The sequence below is a fragment of the Ambystoma mexicanum genome, chromosome 13 (genome assembly GCF_040938575.1).
Source record: "Ambystoma mexicanum isolate Mex_15411 chromosome 13, UKY_AmexF1_1, whole genome shotgun sequence".
Taxonomy (NCBI): domain Eukaryota; kingdom Metazoa; phylum Chordata; class Amphibia; order Caudata; family Ambystomatidae; genus Ambystoma; species Ambystoma mexicanum.
In genome coordinates, this window is record NC_090938.1 from 193,409,973 (window position 1) to 193,428,196 (window position 18,224).

The 18,224-nt window shown below is 49.7% G+C and overlaps 1 protein-coding gene across 10 annotated transcripts in view; it reads left to right on the forward strand.

The window, feature by feature from the left end:
* PPP1R12B (protein phosphatase 1 regulatory subunit 12B) overlaps window positions 1–18,224 on the forward strand; it is a 1,230,188-nt gene that overhangs the window by 269,355 nt on the left and 942,609 nt on the right. For all 10 annotated transcript variants that reach the window (XM_069633610.1, XM_069633604.1, XM_069633603.1 and 7 more), the window contains exon 6: window positions 5,566–5,640. In XM_069633610.1, coding sequence (XP_069489711.1) covers window positions 5,566–5,640 — 75 coding nt within the window. The remainder of the gene's footprint in view (window positions 1–5,565; window positions 5,641–18,224) is intronic.

Here is an 18,224-nt window from a genome sequence, read left to right on the forward strand (position 1 = left end):
AGGAGAGCCAGCCGGATATGCCCTTTAATGCAATGAACTTGACAGAGTAGCTCCAAATATTCCAGGGCCCCAAGGTAATGACCAAGTTGTTGGACTGTCTGTGCAGCAACAGCATCAGGCAAGCCCACAGGCAGGGATTTTGTCTGTTATACCCAGAGGGGTAGGGGTTCATCTTCCTCGGGCAGGCAAGGACAACTGTGTCCCTACAGGGGAACAAGGTAGGGGCTGATGCACAACTTACTGGTACCGAAGGCTTGAGGTCCATCTTGGAGCTGCGGCTTCTGAACTTGTACTTTCGCAAGTTCAAGGTGGCCGCTGTAGTGGGAATAGCTAGTTTCCCTACATCTCAAAGATGCTTATTTTCATATGGATAGCCCCAAGAAGCACAGGAAGTTTGAGATTCAAAGTAGGTAACTTATCAGTTCTAAGTCATTCCTTTTGGTCTTTATTCAGCACCCTTGGATTTTCCTCAAGCTGCAAGCAGTAATGGCGGCTCACTCAGGAGGGAAGGCATTTGTGTCTTTCCCCACCTGGACGACTGGCTCGTCTGAGCCCGTTCACCAGTTCTATTATTGGCACATTTGTAGTTGCTACCTCTGAAAGGTGAGCTCTCTGATCAGAGTTAATCAGTAGTCCTACTGGACAAGTGAACTGGCCAGCAGGTATGGGGCAATCAAAATTGTTACATTGTTCTTTTAGCCTGGCACATGTAGAAGGGACCGACTCTGGTTCTCCCAACATCCAGACTGTGTCATGACTTGCTCTTGGAAGGAACTTAGTAGGCCACCTGACTCTGGTTGAGATGTCCCTATCCTCTCTGGATGGGATGTCTTGAAGCATGTCACACAGGGCTCAGTACAAGAGCAAGTGTCTTTTGTTTCTGCTACTAGCCAAGAATGAGGAATACCTATTAAAATCGCTTACTTAGTGGACTTGGTGGACCTTGCAAGGTTGGGGATTTAGGGAGACTAATGCAAAAGTGATCTATGAAATGGTGTACATAGTGGCCATTACATCATCCAGGTAGCTCCGTGAACTTGCCCCTCTGCGAAAAGGAACACTTTTTTGTTTTCCACAACATTAAGTGGTTCTTGTGGCCATCTTTTTTTCATACAAAATGCAGTGATGGTTTTGTTTTACATGTATTGGGCAGAACCTGCCAGACTGTCACTTGTTTAGTGTTTCGTGTTGGGGAGAATGTTCATAGATGTGCCAATTTCCCTCTAAACTTTCAAGACAACCCAGCTGTTTTGCTGGACTTGGACTTATTCATTTTTACTCGAGTGAGTGGGACCTTTTTCTCACTCATGTGTTTTCCCTGATTTGGATTTTTTCACTGATTTTGGAGTCTGACAAACTCCATAGACATCTGCTTTTTGTATACTGATACACAGCACCCTCAGTGCAGTGTCACTGAGAAATCCTTTGGATTTCTGTTAAGGTTTAAATCACCAAAGAGGGATTTTACTCCCAGTAATTCATTTTCCCCAAAAGGTCGGGCGGCATTAGACCCATTCTGGAAATCTGTTTGAATCCACATTTCCACCTGGAGGAGCTTCCTGACAACTTGAGTCACTAAGATTTTACTAGCAGCCCTCGGTCCTGGATGCTTACTTTCACGTCCACCCCTCCACCAAGAGACTGAGGTTCCGGAGTGTTCCATTGAGATGTTGACCTGTTCAGTAGACCTTTATTTCTCCCATTGGCATGAACAATGCCCCAAATCTGTTCACCCAACACCTTAGCAGTAGAGTTGATGCATCTTGCGCTTCAGGGGATACTTGTAAGAGCGTCAGGATGATGGGCTTGCCAGTGCCATTTCCAGTACACTCCAACAAGAGTAGTTTCACGCCCCTGAATAGAAATAATGTTGGCAGGTCCCACATCCTGAAATGCCAAAACTGCTCATGCCTTTTCAAAACAGCCATCCACTCCCACCCCGATTTTTGCCTTTGGCCCTCTGATATTCCTCTGGTCTCCTAGAGGGTCAAGCCCAAAGGTTGAAGACTTAAATCACAATGTTCAAATAGTGGTGCAGCACTGTTCAACCTTGTATTCCCCCCCAACCCCCAAGAAACATAGCTAACCTTCTCAAATTCAAAGGATTTGAATGCACTGTACAGATCTCGAACATTGGGATACTTGGCTCTAATTCTCATGGGATGGTGGTTCTTCCACCATAGAGGATGGCTTCCCAAGATACCATTTGTTTTCCCGGAAACCAAATCTGATTCATGCTGCATGGTTTTTGGAAGATTCTGTGCCTGTTTTTCGCATGAGATTTTCATATTGTTTCTTTTGTCATGGGTAGAATTCAGTAGATATATTTCAAACTTTCTAGAAAATGGGTACAGCATTAAGATTTTCAGCACCAGTGGTTTGATAGTTACTCTTACATGGTCTTTGGCTGGCTTAGATTGATTTATGGAGTGCCCTTTTCTGATTCATGCCCCCTCAGATTTCACTGTCCACAGTGCTTTATTGGAATCGGAGTAGTGGGGGGACGACCTGGTAAAGCATTATCCAAACCCCTAATAGAGTTGTGCTGGTGCGAAATCCAGACCCTACATGTTCCTTGACCGCTCGTGAATTAAGTGTTCTGGCCAAGAATTCCTCCCGGGCTTCCACTATAGTTGTTGGATTTTTAGAGGACCCATAATCTTTAACACTAACTTTAAAAAAAAAATTATTTGATCTCCAACACATTTTACTTGCCATCTGCATTTGCCAAAACGTCTCCACTTCTAAAGACTCCCGACTACTTTGTGGGACTTGGGCACTCAGACTACTCACCTTAGCAGGAAAGGACTTAAGTGACATGGCCCTTATATTTTGAAGGCAGGATAGTATTCCATTTTATTTCTTTCTAATACATAGCTTGAATATCACATTTTTATCAAACCTGTCTTTTACTTGCTTTACTGCACACAATGTTCTGTCTTTCATGACCTAACCATTTCCAGCTGTTTTAAAAGTACTGTTAGTTTTTTGTAATGAGAACACCCATTGGACATGTGTATAGCAGTAGAGCACTTTATTTTCATTCCTTTGTGTAATCAGGCCTGATGGTACATCTGTATACTTATTAGTTAGGTTAATTTATGATTGGAGAAGATAGGACTTCAGAGAAGTATGAAAGGCAGAGTTGGAGGTAGAACGGAGGAGGGGGAGAGAGTTCCTATGATAGAGCGAGAACGGGATTGGCATGGGGGTGGGGGGAGGTCGAGGGACTGATGGCAAGAACTGGAATTGTGATTAAAAACCATACATAGTTGACTTTGAGCCTGGAGGAGACAGTCAGCCAACCAAGCGAAGAGCGAGATTGTGAAATGGAGTCACAGGGGGATAACTGGTAGAGGAGACCTATTCAAGAGTTGAAAATGGATTTAAGATGGGCCAGATGGGAAAGCGGGAGAACAAAGAGGGTGGAGGAACAGTAAAAAAGTAGAGGAACAATTAAGAGGTGAGAAACTTGGTAGCGCCAAAAGTCAGAAAAGGGTGGGCTTTACGAATGTTGGTGATGGAAGCAGGAGGACCGAGAGATGGTGGAGATTTGAGGGGATAAGGATTTTGTTGCAACTAAGTATAGGTCAAAAAAGAGAGTGGTAAAAGAGGGGAAAACGAGACGAGGGAGGGGAAGGGGGAAAGTTCCAAGTCTTACCACCTACCTTGTTTGAGTTTGGCTAAACATTAATGTATTTTCATGGAAATGGGCGAGAGGGAGGGGGTCTCTCCAAACCCTCCCTATGGGCTTGTTCTGAAAATCCATCTTAGCACAGGTAAAACTCCAGAATGTTAATTCAGTTACTGCCAAGTCTAGAGTAGTCGGGAATAGTCTGGCTATAAATGTGAATGTTGTTAGTAAAAGGTATGTCATTGGAGCGGTCATATTCTGGATCCATGGAAGACAGCCTTTTTAGTGGCCATAACCTTGACCAGGTAGGTCGATTCCAGATCACACGTTGGCGGTCTCGTTAATGATTTCTGTAGAGATAAGGTGGGACTGGACTCAACATTTACTTCTGTAGGTGGTAACTGAGTTCCTAATCAGGAAATTGTCTTCCTGGTCTTGTTTTTTTAACTAATATGATTGAACAGAATGAATAACCCCACCTCCTGGATTTAGCAGAGCCCTTCCTATACTTGCTGGATCATTATCTGAGAAAGCCGATCTGCAGACACTGTTTTATTACCTATACGGGGATAGACTTCTGGAGCAGACGAGTCAGTCACCCATGTACCATTGTATTGTGTCTTGCATTCCGTAGTGATATCCCTTGTAGGGCAGGGGGCAAGATTTGCACATGCCTCCAGTAATTGGCTCGTGACATTTAACTCTTTGCAAATAAGACATGGTGTGCTCTGTGCATGTATATAATTGAGGTGTTGAGTGACATTTAGTTTTTTTTATAGCTGGCTAGTAACTTACAACCTGAAACTGTGTCCCTGTTGTAGGGCCATTCCTGCTATTAAAAAAAATGCATGCACATGTTCCCAAGGCAAAGCTATCTTCTGTTTTTGTTCCGGTCTATTCCTTTGACCGATATTTGCTTTGTTGCTACATTAGCCAATCCTTCTGGTAGCATTATTCCATGCTCATTAGTTTTCAGTCTGATGCTCCTCTGGGCCAATCTGTGTTGAACGCTTTGGCTCTGGTCTTTTTTTTTCTTTTTTTCTTGGGGATAACCCCTCTTGCTCATCTGTTCAGGATGTAGGAGTAAGTGAAGTTACTGTATTGACTCTTACACTTCCAGTAATCTTGCCCCCCTGCATCCACGATTTTATTCCCACCAATAAAAGACCCTGCAATCCACATCCATACCGAAAAAGGACCGGCAGACATGGGCATAATGTTAGGGGGGAGAGGGGGGTTTATCCCACGCCCCAACTTTTACAGCACACCATATTGTCCCACTAATTTAGCAGGGGCCCCTCTCATTTCAGTGTCATGCCCCCCGTACCCTGTTAATATTTTCAGTAAAGTTAACTCCTCTGCTGGCGGAGATGGGGCATGTGTGAGGCATTGCACAAACTCTGGCAAGTGTTTATCCTTCCTAAATACTTCTGAAAATCCTGTGCCCGGTACTAATCTGGCCCAATTCTTTCCCGCAGAAAAGTATTTCAAGTAATATGAACAAACGGGTACAAGTGTTAAAGAACAGCAAGTCATTTTTAGACACCCACTTGCAAGTGAGTTGCATATCTATCTACAGTTTGTTCACTGTTTATCAGAGTTCATGATCAACAAAGTGAAGACGTGTGCAAGAATGCTCTTTTCACTATTATGAGGGAAACCACAAGTCATGTTGAGTTCAGCTTATTGACAGCTAACTGAGTAGACCACTTTACAGGTAGAGAAATCTAGGCATTGCCTTGATTTTCAGCCGTCTGCTTGCATCCATGCTTTATGGCAAAGATCCTTCTGGTTCCTTTGAGTGCATTTGTTAATTTATAATGGCTTATCCTTGCTTTACTCATTTGTGTATATTCAGGCTTATCTGTGAATTGCGCCACACATCACCTTACTTTTCTGGTTTGTTTCTTCCTGCTAATGTTGGCTGCCAGGGTCAAACACCATTTGATGTGGCGGATGAGAGTGTGGCAGAGCTCTTGGAGGTGTTGCAAAAGAAGCAGAACTCGGTGAGTTAACTGTTGGACATATATTTTTTTGTTGTTTTTATGGCCATACCTATGGTGGCAGGAACTGTGTCCTAAACACCTTTACCAACCTATTCGGCATCTGTAAATTGGGTCACATCAGATTCATCATACTTCAGAAAAACTGTCCTAACACCTAGACCAACATTGAAGTCCAACTAAGGGCTTAGTAGTACCATACAACTGAGACAGTACAAGACTCCACCCTTAGTATAAGGCTGTACCACCTGAGTATATGGTAGCATAGACCGAGCAGTCAGGCTTACCTTATGATATATATAATGCAGCATTTATAACGCACCTGTACACTGTTCCTAGGCGCGAAGGAAAGCACTGAGAAGGTAGCGAGGGCTGTTGGAAGGTACAAAGAACTTGTAGCATACAAAGGGTTCAACAAACAATTACAATCAGAAGTATTCTAAAACATAAAGGTTTATTATGAATAGTTAGGCAAGGTTAAGTCTTGTGGTATTTACTTTTTTATAGTCCTAAACACAACACAATGCTTGAAGGTACACAAACTAAAGCATAAAGCCTCTTCAGAATAACTAACAGTAATTCTATGGAATTCCGACCTTATCAAACACCTTTTAGTATAGGACACACCTATTCATGGGGAGTAAACCCATCAGTTACTTCTAGATTACCTTACAGTAAGTCAAGGGTGGTAGACCCAGTCTGTCATGCAGTGACAATAAGAGAACAGATGGTGTCCGAATTATCAGGCACCCCCTTCCCTGCACATCTTTTTCTGAAGAAATCAGCCATAGTAATTCAAATACATGTACATTAATGTCACATATAGAAAATATGTAGCACGCTTCTTGTAAGATAATACTGGTGAGATGATCAGGTTTTCAAGTCTTATTTATATTCAAATGTACTCTGCACAATGCATTTCGTGAAGACACTCCCTTCATCAGATGCAAATCAAATTTCTACAATATAATCAGATTCCACATTAATTTCATGAATACACAAGTTTCTTCATATATAGTGTAAGACTTTTTACTCAATTCGAAAGAAAACCAGACATTGATTTATGCCCCAAGAATTTCATGCATATTCCCCAATGTATGCTCAATTATTCTAATGTAGATATAGTTTCAAGGTTAAGTACAAGGTAATCCATGGGATGACACGAGGAAACCTACATTAACTGTCCATGTTAATCATGTGAAAATAGTTGTAAAAACCGGTCTTTTTCATTGGTGGATTCCAAAGACCTCAGTCACCACAATAATTATGAGATAATACCAGGTTGACCGTTCAGTACATGCCAGGTCGCTTGGAAGGAAGGTCTACAGCAGGCTCTGGTTACACAGCAGACTCTCCGGTTATTGGAATTCGTTTCAGCCATGTTTTCTTTATCCTCCTTCAGCTTCAGGCCCAGTGGTTGACTTGCAGCTGCTTCCAGGTTCGTAGTATTTAACAGGAACTACACCACAACTTCTGCAATCTCTCCCTGCATTTTACAGAAGGGGCAATTTAGCTGTCAATCAGGTTACCAGCCCCTCACCCCACCTATTGAGACAAGGCTCCTTTCAGGAAAGGTGAAAGACAAAGGACTGTAGAGTTTTGGACTCCTCACTCTGAAGCCTGTGCAAGGAATTTAAAGGATTCGCTCCGGAGACAAAAAATCCACTGATGTAGTTCCCGCCTAGAATGGCAGGGGAAGACCTCAAACAGCAAGCACAAAAGAAATGGCGAAAAAAGCAGCCCACCATTTTAGAAAAACAGTGGCCCTTCTGTGCATTTCCAAGGCTGAATTAAAGGCCTATGAGGAATATACAAAGTCATAAAGGTAAAACCACTGCCATTAGCCATTCATGTAAACTTGCAATTGTAAAAACATTTTACCAGGTAAGTTAGAACGGGGATACATAGTATCTTCCCAGCACTCCACCTAAGGTGTGGTGGCTCACTTACATAAAATGTAAAGGGGATGAAAATCCCTCTTAAGTACTTGGGAACAGTAGTTCACCCCAGTACATGAATGAGAAATTAACAGGGGAGCCCAAAGGGGCAACTCAGCCTAAGCCCAAAAGTTGCAAGAAACTATAACTTCAACCATACACTATGGAGAGACATGAAAAGGTCACCCATAAGATCTGTGTGGAAAGGTTTCTGACTCACTGAGGTATACGGAAAAATAATCCACCAGTCCAGCAATAAGTTCTGGGGTTCTCACAAGTGAGGCCGATTTAGCACTAAATTTAAAATCTTACCCAACACTAGGTCTAGATAAATCGTGCATGCTTAACTTGACAAAGCAAGAGCAGGTAAGTTGCAGTAAGATCAAAATGCAAAATTGTACTCTATGAAATCAGACTAGGTGTCAAAAGTTTAGAAAATTGCTTATTTCTAGTAAATTCGGTATTTGATGATCTGCTGGTTACTGATCTAGTCTGTTCCTACCTACATTAGACCTTGATTTGATACTCTGGGTGCATTTAGTTGATGGACCACTTCCCACCGCACCAAGAAGGGACGTCCTTAGCACGATGTTGGAGCGCAGAAACAAGCCATTACTGGTATTCATTTATGTGCTGTTTTTTTTTTAAAGTAAAAACGTACCCTTGTATCAAAACGGTACAACGCACTTTTTAAGTGACTGAGCAGAAGTTGGTGAGATGAGCTTGTGGGTGAGCAGTAGCTACTGCAGTGCTGAAAAGAAATTGTTCAGAGTTCCTAGCAAATGCTATGAGGGAACCAGCCAGATGGTCTCAGAAATTCACCCACAAGCTCCCCTCACCAACTTCTGCTCAGTCACTTAAACCGTGCGCTTTCTCAGTTCCTGGTGGGCTATTGCTCCGCAGGGGGGATGTGTTCCACGAGAAGACCTATTCCTTGGTATTGTTTTCCTGGCATTTTTTGGACACCTCTGGTTGCAGATGGAAGATTTGATCCTTCATTGCATAGTGCCTCTGACCCTCTCCCTGCTGTCCTCGGTGCCCCCCCCACCTGTGTTCCCGCCCCCATGGTGGTCTCTCGGTCTCTCATATCTTTTCTTACTGTTTCTCCATCTCCTACACTCCCTCTCACAAAGTCTGGAAGGAAGAAAATAAAAAAGGCACTCCTAAGATCCAACCCTGGTCTGCTCATCGCAGACACCTACATCAATGCTTTCCCCAGACAAACTATCACTGGCATTCTCTTTACTGTTACTTCTACTAATCTATGGACCCATCATATTGTCTCTGTCCTCTCCCCTTTCTCCTCCGGGCCCATTACTGGTGGTACTAGGTGGGGAGTGCTCTTGGCTCACTTCGCATCTTCCAAATGCACTATTAATGTCCGTCAAAATGGCACTATTGAGGCCCAGGGCTCTCAGCCCAACCTTCTCCTTCTAGACAGACATCTTCCTTCCCTATTCAACATCCCACCCCTCCTTCCCTCATCCCCTCCCCCCCAGGGGTATACCGTACTCCTGTTCCCACCTCGCAAATCTTTTAAAGGGGGGGGGGGGTCACCAGCTTCACTTAGCTACCCTCAATTCTTGCTTGGCCATTAAACACTCCTGACATCAGTCGCCTCCTAGAAGACCTTGTCTTTGATGTCCTTTCCCTAACTGAGATATGGTTCAAGACCAGATCTGTCGCTGCTTTGACACTCTTCTTCCTAATGGCTACAAGATCATATCCAACCCCAGACTATCCCGATCTGGCAGTGGAGTGGCTCTGATATTCCCTGAGGGGGGTTCCTGCTTCCATCATCCCCGCTCAATCCTACTCTCTTTGAAAGCCTAGTCAGCATGCTGTCGGTCTCCCATTTTTTTGTCTCGACTCTCGTGACCACATACAGACACCCCGGGCCTTCCTCCCCCTTTCTCTCTGAATGGGCCGACCTCTCCTCCTCTCTTCTTGCCTCCTCCCCCAAACTTACCTTCCTTGGAGACTTCAACATCCATCTAGACTCCCCTGATGTGGCCACCATTCTCTCCTGTGACCTCTGCAGCACTCTCTCCCTCACTCTCCTCCCCTCTGTCCAAACCCACTCTGCAGGGCACATCCTGGATGCCCTCATCTAGATGGACATCCCGCTCTCCGACCCCCTCACTACCCCTGTCTCCTGCTCGGACAACTCTCTCCTCCCTTCCTTTCTTGACCTCCCCTGTCCCCAGCCCCTTCCCCTGCACTGCCAGTCTTTTTCCTTCATTCAAATGATGTACCGTGTGTCAGTCGCTGCCTTTGCTTTCTCCTTCATCCATCCCCTGACCCTTTATTGGATTCTCCTTCTGACTCTGCCCCAACTAACTTCCATCTCTGTCACTAAAACCCTGGACATCCTTGCATCTGTCATGAGGATTCGCATGACACCTGCCTTCAAGTGCAACTCTTGGTATGACTCTGACTTAGCCGCCTTGAAACGAAAGTGGCACATTGGAAGTGGCAGACATCTAGCTCATCCCTTGACAAACTGGTTTGCTGTCTACTCCAAAGACAATACCGTCTTTCCATCTGCTACAAGAAAAGAGCTCATGTAAAAGCTTGGATCTCTGAAGCCATAAATAACACGGCTGAAATCTTTCAAATCTGCAAAGAACTCGCCAATCCTACCAGTCTTCTCTCCTCCTCCCTCCCAGGCCTTATGGTCTGCACTGGCCTCCCACTTTTCTTCAAACTCTTGACATCCTGTCCTCTGCTCCCCCCGCCCACCTCCCTTCTCCTTGCACCTCTTCGGCCCCACATACTTTCCTCCCTCTCTCCCATTCCACCTGATGAGATCTCAAGTTGTCTGCTCTGAGAGTTTCCTCTAAACGGGCGATACCCTGCTCCTCCAGAACCATTAAGGTAAACAGACTCTCACGCCCCTGCCTTGGCTGACCTCTGCAACCACTCTCTTGCCACTGGCTATTTTGCTTAACCCCTCAAGCACTCTTGTACACCCTCTCCTAAATAGTCATCCGCGGACCCCTCTTGCCCGGCTAACTATCAACCTATCTCAATCACTCCTTTCTTGGGCAAACTCATGCCGAAGCTGGCCATCCCGAAATGACCCTCCACACCGAAACTGCCTCCATGACCACCAGTCCCATTTCAGGGCAGCCAGAGGCATTGAAACTGCTCTCCAGAATACCCGAGAATACCTACTCTCTAATCTGAATTCCAACACTCCTTCTGTTCCGATCCTCCTCGATCGTTCCTCTGCTTTTGACACAGGCAACCACAACAGTCTCTGTGATACCCTAGGCATCAGACTGGGCACTTGTGTGGCTTATCTTTTTCCTTGCTAGCAGATCCTCCCAAGTTCAAATGGGTCCTTTTCCCTCCTCCACCTCACTCTACCTGTGGCGTTCCTCCAGGATCTATCCTATCGCCATGGCTCTTCAACTTCTAAACGGCCCCTCTGGCCCACCTGATCTACACCTACTTCCCTCATTTCCAGTGTTACGCAGACGAGACACAGCTCTTTCCGGCTGCCTTCCCTTACCACCACCTCCTCCCACCTTATACATGACTGCCATTCAGGCATGGGGCTCTGCCAATGATTTCTGCCTCAATGCCAGCAAGACGGAGATCCTCAGATTCCTACTCCTAGCCCCCCTCCCCCCTCACTCTGGCCAGATTCCTTGGGCCTGCTCCCTCATCTACTTGTGAGGCAAAAAACCTTGGGATCATCTTTGGCTCCCCTCTCTCCTTCTCTCCACACATCACAGGCCTTGCCAAGAAGTCAAATTTTCATCTTCATCTCCTCGGGGGCATTCTACCTTTCCTCACCTTCACTCCCAGAAGCTCTAAGTCTCCAGAACCCTGGTTCTCTCTAGGCTTGACTACTGCAATAACATCTTCCTCATCCTCCCTCCTTTTTCCCTTAGCACCCCCCCTGACTCCTAACTAATCCAGATTAGGACTGCAAGATTTATCCTTGCCCTCAAGCCCATTGATCGCGTCTCTTCAGCTCTAAAATCTCTCCACTGGCTCATAGTGACTGCAATGATCAAATTCAAAACCCTGTGCATCACTCATAAGGCTGTCTAGGCCTACAAGGTTGTCTGGGGCCTAGGACCTCTCTACATCTACATTTCTCCAGCATGGGGTCTGGCATGGATTCACATGCTCATGAATATTCCCCGTCGTCAGGCTGGGAATCCTCGTTAAAGAAAAAATCAGTATCAGTTTTGTTTCTGATCTGTCTTTCGTAGTAGTAACCAATCACTGATCTCTGCGTCATACTGACCACAGCCAATGACTGCCCTCTACCTAAGCCCCGCCTCTGCAGCCATCTTCAGATTTTTACCGCACGTTCAAGTGTTGGGAGTCCTCGTGCTTAGCTCTCGAGTTTTTACTGCGTGCTTCGCGCTTTTTCAGGTGAATTTTCACTTTTTTTCGGTTAATCGAGCCTCAAGCTCCACCGTTTCTACTCCCGTTAACGGCTGCCCGTTGCGGGATTTTCCTACGCCCCTCAAGGGTGAAGATTTCATCAAATCAACTTCTTGGAGGATTCCAGAAGATTTGCGGCCTACTTCGAGATGGCCCAGGATGCGAGTTTGTCGCCCGGACCCAAGCTGTTTCGCAGCTGCCCTGGATGCGGGCTGCAGAATGTGTTTTAAGGAAGACGAACATTTGCGATGCCTCTACTGTCTTCATGGGGACAAGACTCATGTAGAGAAGGACTGCCAGTTCTGCAAGAACTTGTCGGAGCGGACCATGAGGGACCGTCGATCCCGTCTCGCAAGCTGGTTGGAGAAGGGCTCGACGGGTGAGAAGAGGAAGAAAGGGTCCGAGCGGGCTTCTAAGTCCTGTGCGGGCGCCCCGGCGATGGGGGCCCAACACCATGCCAAGCGCCGCGAGTCCGCTGGCTCCGGGAGCGCCGAAAGGTCGGGCTCTTCGGTCGCCAGGCAGGGCGCACCTTCCCTGGCACCGTCAACCACGAGTCAACGCTCCGGTTCGGGGAAGAGAAAGTCCGAGACCCCGGGTAAACTTAGGGAGAAGCCCCGTCCGATCTCGGAAGAGGGGGAGTGAGGCGTCGCCCCTCCCCCGAAGGAGAAGGCCCGGGACGCACCTAAGGTGGTGAAGGCCCCTACCCAGCAGGCAAAAGCCTCTATCGAGGCTATTGTGGCGACTCTGGCCAAGCCGGCAGAGACACCGCCAGCGGAGACTGCCTCTGGGACTAGAGTTTCCCTGCCGCCAAGGAGGGAATCCTCTTTTCAGCCCATCGTTGTGGCCGCCATGATGGAAGAAGCGAGGGGGGGCACGGTGCTCTCCTCGAGCTCGGAGTCAGCCTCGGAGGAGGAACTGACCGAGGCCGTTGGGAACCTCAAAGTCCAATTCGAGAAGGTTTGATCCCGTCAGGAAGATCCTCGGGAGATAACCGAGGAAGACGACGATGGTGAGGAAGAGCGGCCTTCCCTTCCGGCACAGCCGGTTCCTAGGCCTCAGGATGGCTCGGCGGCCATTTTGTCTGCCATCCAGTCCTTATGCTCTGAGATAAGGACGAGATTCCCACGGCCCAGGCCGGAGGACCCGCACCCTGGCCCGTCGGGAAGTCCTCAGAACAAACCACGGAGGACCCAACCCTCTCCTCCGCTCGCCCTAAGGCCTACAGTTCCCTCCTCATCCTCCCGGGAGATGACGGTGCGTTGGGCTCGACGACCGGTTCTGAGGGCGACGACGACTGAACGGGTCTCCCGTTGCACGGGCCTCGCCGCACGACGAGATTGGCTCATTCTATGACATGATCGCCAGGGCGTCCGAATTGTTCCAGCTCTGCCCGGAGGAGCAGAAAAAGGAAGGTTTCCTCTATCAGCGCCAGGAGGCCAAGAGGAAGACGGTCATCGCGGTGCCCCTAATCGATGACATCTGGGAGGAGGGGCTGTCGGTTCTCAAAAACCCCTCCACGGCACCAGTCAAACGGGACCGGTACGAGAAGAAGTACCGGGTCCCCGAAACCGCTCCCCTGTGCCTCAGGGCCCAGCCAACGCCAGACTCGGTCGCCTCGGCGGCGGCGAAGAAGAAAGCGGTGGGGTCAGGAGCCTCGACGTCGAATTCCCCGCCGGACGGCGAGGGGAAGAAGTTGGACGCCATGGGGCGGCGGGTCATTTCGGCGGCGACGACGATCAAAGCGGCCAACGCCCTGGCGATCGTGGCCCGTTACGACAGGGAGCTCTGGTTTAAGCTGGCCCCCATATTGGACTTCCTGCCGGACGACAAGAGGTCCGAGGCCCTGGAAATACTGCAAGAGGGCGAGGTGTCGCCATAACAGTGGCAACCGATATTGCCGATACCGGGTTCCGCCAGCTGGGCAACGGTGTTTGCCTACGACGACGGGGTTGGCTCCGGGCGACCGACTTCCGTCAGGACGTCCAGACCAGGGTATTGGACATGCCGCTCGACGGCAGCAACTTGTTCGGGAAGGCGGTGGACGAATCCTTCCAAGCCATAAAAACTGAGACGGCCCGCAACCTAGGAGCCCTTCAGCAACGACGGCCCTTTCGGAGCTCCGGAGGCAGACAGGGTGCTTCCAAGGGATCCAGCGGTGGCTCGTCCTACCGCCTGGTGGCACGCTCCTCGTCTCAGGAGGCCTAAAGGGGTCGCGGCAAGCAGGGAGCGCCTCGCCGCCATCGGCAAGGTGGCCAGGGCGGCAAGGCCACCATCTCCAAGCAGGACTGAACCGGCCGTGGTCTCGGGCCCCCACTGAAGCTCCCCGGTGGGAGGCCGGCTGACGAATTTCGTCGGCGTGTGGAAGTCCATCTCCACCGACCGTTGGGTGCTGGATACCCTGGCAAGAGGACACTCTATCGAATTCTTGAAGAAGTGCCCTCACGTTCCACCTGTGGCCAGGAAGGAAAATCACGTCCCGCAACTGCTGTTGGAAGTACGGGCGATGCTCAGGAAAGGCGCCATCGAGCTTGTCCCGAAGAGGCTCCGGGGCTCCAGGGTGTACTCAAGGTACTTCCTCGTCAGGAAGAAGACGGGCGGCTGGCGCCCCATCCTGGACCTTCGTCGTTTGAACAAATACATCAGATCACAGAAGTTCAGGATGGTCACCCTCCAGGACGTACTGGGACAGCTGGAGGAAGGCGACTTTCTATCGTCGTTGGACCTGGAGGATGCTTACTTCCACGTTCCCATCCTCAAAAGTCACCGAAAGTTCCTCAGGTTCGTCGTCCAGGGACGCCACTACCAATTCAGAGCACTGCCGTTCGGATTGAAGTCGGCCCCCAGGGTCTTTACCAAGTGCCTAGCACCAGTGGCGGCGCGGCTGCGCCTGCAGGGGATTCACGTCTACCCCTTCCTGGATGACTGGCTCATCCGCTCAAGGACGAGGGAACTCACCGTCGAACACACTGCGAGGACCGTCCAGCTACTCACAGACCTGGGATTCGCCATAAACTACCCAAAGTCCCACCTGGTGCCGTCGCAGGTGGCCCTGTTTCTGGGAGCGAAGCTCGATACAGTGAGGCGCCTAGCGGCCCCATTGGAAGGACAGACGAAGACCATTCTAGGCAAAGTGCAGCGCCTACTAGCCACGGAGGTGGCCAGGGTGAGGTCCATCAAGTCCCTCCTGGGGATGATGTCCTCTTGCATCTACCTGGTGCGCCTCTGCAGACTACGGATGCACCCTCTTCAAGAATTTCTCGACGCCCGTTGGATGCAGGCGACGGGCACCTTCGAAGACAGGGTCCCCCTCAACGAGGTGTTCCGGTGGGCGGTTCAGTGGTGGGGCGTTCGAGCGCACCTCACGGCGGGCAAGGACTTTCAGACGCCGGCGTACCAGAAGACGGTGACGACGGACGCCTCCCTGGAAGGTTGGGGCGCCCACACCGGAGATCTCCACGCAAGAGGCCTCTCGCTCCCGGAGGAGAGGCTCCTGCACATCAACGTCCTGGAACTCTGAGCCGTGTTCTGGGCTCTCAAATCGTTCCTCCCGTCGCTCAAGGGTAAGGTGGTACGGATCTTCACGGACAACTCCACAACAATGTTTTACATACGGAAGCAGGAAGGCACCAGATCCCCAGCCCTATCCAAGGAGGCACAGGATCTGTGGCACTGGGCGGTCGCCCAGGGGATGTTCCTGGTTCCCTTCCACCTGGCAGGAGAAAGAAACACCATCGCCGACTCGCTCAGCAGGGAGCTGCGCGCGTGTCCCGAGTGGGAACTGCGCCAGGATCAGGTGGATCAACTCTTCCAACGATGAGGCAAACCCCAAAACGACCTGTTTGCAACAGCGACGAACTCGAAGTGCAAGAGGTTCGCCAGCAGGTTTCCCCAGCCGAGAAGCATGGGCGATCCGTTCTCGTTCCCCTGGGACTGCCTATACCTGTATGCGTTCCCTCCGTTGCTGCTTCGACTCATCAGCCAGCTCAAGAGGTCCCGGTGCAGGATGATCCTCGTCACACCGGCGTGGCCAAGGCAGATCTTGTTCCCGGACCTTCTGGACTTGTCAACGTCCCCTCCCTTCAAGCTGTCGGCGGATGCAGACCTTCTCTCCAGAGAAGGAGGTGCCATCTTCCACCACGACCCGGCGTCGCTGAACCTGCAGGCTTGGCTCCTGCAGCGGTAGAGTTTGGAGGCTACGATATACCGGCCGATTGCAGAGAGGTTCTTGCAAAGGCCAGGGCGTCCTCGACTCTCAAATGCTACGGTCATAAGTGGAAGAGGTTCTCTATCTGGTGCCGAGCACAGAAGATCAACCCCCTAGGTATTACGGCCCCACAAGTGCTGCTGTACCTGCTATCGCTGGCAAAGGCTGGGCTAGCCCATGCCTCCATTAAGATTCATCTGGCGGCGATCTCCAGATATACCAGAACCACAGGATGGACGTCCCTGTGGTCCCATCGACTGGTAAGAGTTTATGAAAGGACTGTTCCGGTCGTTCCCGCCGGTGAAGGCCCCGGCGTGGGAACTTAACGTGGTACTGACTAGGCTCATGGGGCCCCCATTCGAGCCGATGCACTCCGCACCGATGAAGTTTGTGTCGTGGAAGACTGCGTTCCTGGTGGCCATTACCTCCGCACGACGAGTGGGAGAGATCCAGGCCCTATCCTGCAAGGCACCGTACTTGACTTTCCATGCCTCGAGGGTGGTGCTTAGGACGCACCCTTCCTTTATGCCCAAGGCACCGTCGGACTTCCATCTTAACGAGCACTTGGTGTTACCTGTTTTTTTCCCGTCTCTTTCGTCGCCGGCCGAGAGGACTTTGCACTCGCTGGATGTGGCTAGAGTGCTGAAGTTCTACGTGGACCGCATGAAGAGTTTCCGGAGGACATCACAGCTGTTCGTGAACTTTGGACCTGTGAATCAAGGGAAGGCTCTCTCGAAGTCTTCTATTTCCAGATGGTTCTCCGGCTGCATCATGCACTGTCACCGGTTGGCTAACCGCCCGCTGCCAGGCCGTCCAAGAGCCCATTCGACCAGAGCGATCGCTGCTACTACGGCGTTCTTATCTGGTGTGCCCCTGCTAGACATCTGCAGGGCGGCTACGTGGAGGTCGACGCACACTTTCACGAGATTCTACTGCGGCGATCGGGATTCCAGGGAGGAGTCCAGGGTCGGCCAATCAGTGCTGCGCAACCTGTCCCCTTAAGGTGAGCCGGGTGAGGAGGTAAGAGATGCTTAATGTTGAGTTTTTTGTATTGCTTAATGTTGAGCCTTTTGCCACCCCCCGTGGTTGTGCATGTGTGTACTGCTATTTATTCTTATATTCATGAGCATGTGAATCCATGGCAGACCCCATGCTGGAGAAGGAACAAGTTACTTACCTGTAACTGTTCTCCAGCATGGGTCTGGCATGGATTCACATGCAAACCCTCCCGCCTACCCCTCTGCGGCTCTTCACTTGGTCATACTGCCACTTCACGTGCTACCAAATCTGAAGATGGCTGCCAGAGGCAGGGCTTAGGTAGAGGGCAGTCATTGGCTGTGGTCAGTATGACGCAGAGATCAGTGATTGGTTACTACTACGAAAGACAGATCAGAAACTAAACTGATACTGATTTTTCTTTACCGAGGATTCCCAGCCTGACGGGGAATATTCATGAGCATGTGAATCCATGCCAGACCCATGCTGGAGAACAACAGTTAGAGCTAAGTAACTTGTTCCTTCGCTCCTGAAATACCTCCCAGACAGAATCCTTCGGTCTTCTCGCTCAACTCTGTGCAGTTCAAACATCTCTCCAAGCAGAGTGTGGGAGGTAGATCCCTCTCCTCGGTTGGTGCTTCCCTCTGTAAGGGACCCCCTCTCCCCTGACTGGAGTCGGATCTTAATTTCTGGAAACCTCTCAAGACCTTACTTTTCTTCTCTTCTTTCTATCTCCCACGTTAAACTCTCCATGTGCTGCTGCGACAGGGGGCCGGGTCTCTACAGAGTCCTACAGGGACCTGATCACCCCCACCAATCCCTCCCAGCATCCTATGTTCGCACTTGCCTTCGGCTCCCTCTCCCAGACCATCACAACCCAGTCCTCCTGTCCACTGCACTCTTCCTCCCCTGTCCCCTCTTCCCCCCCAGCACTTGCCTGCACCTCACCCGTGGGGGTACCCCACTCTTGCACTTCTCCTTCTTCCCCCACCCTCTTGCACGTCTCACCTTGCCATGCACTTGCATGGTAGGATTGTCACAAG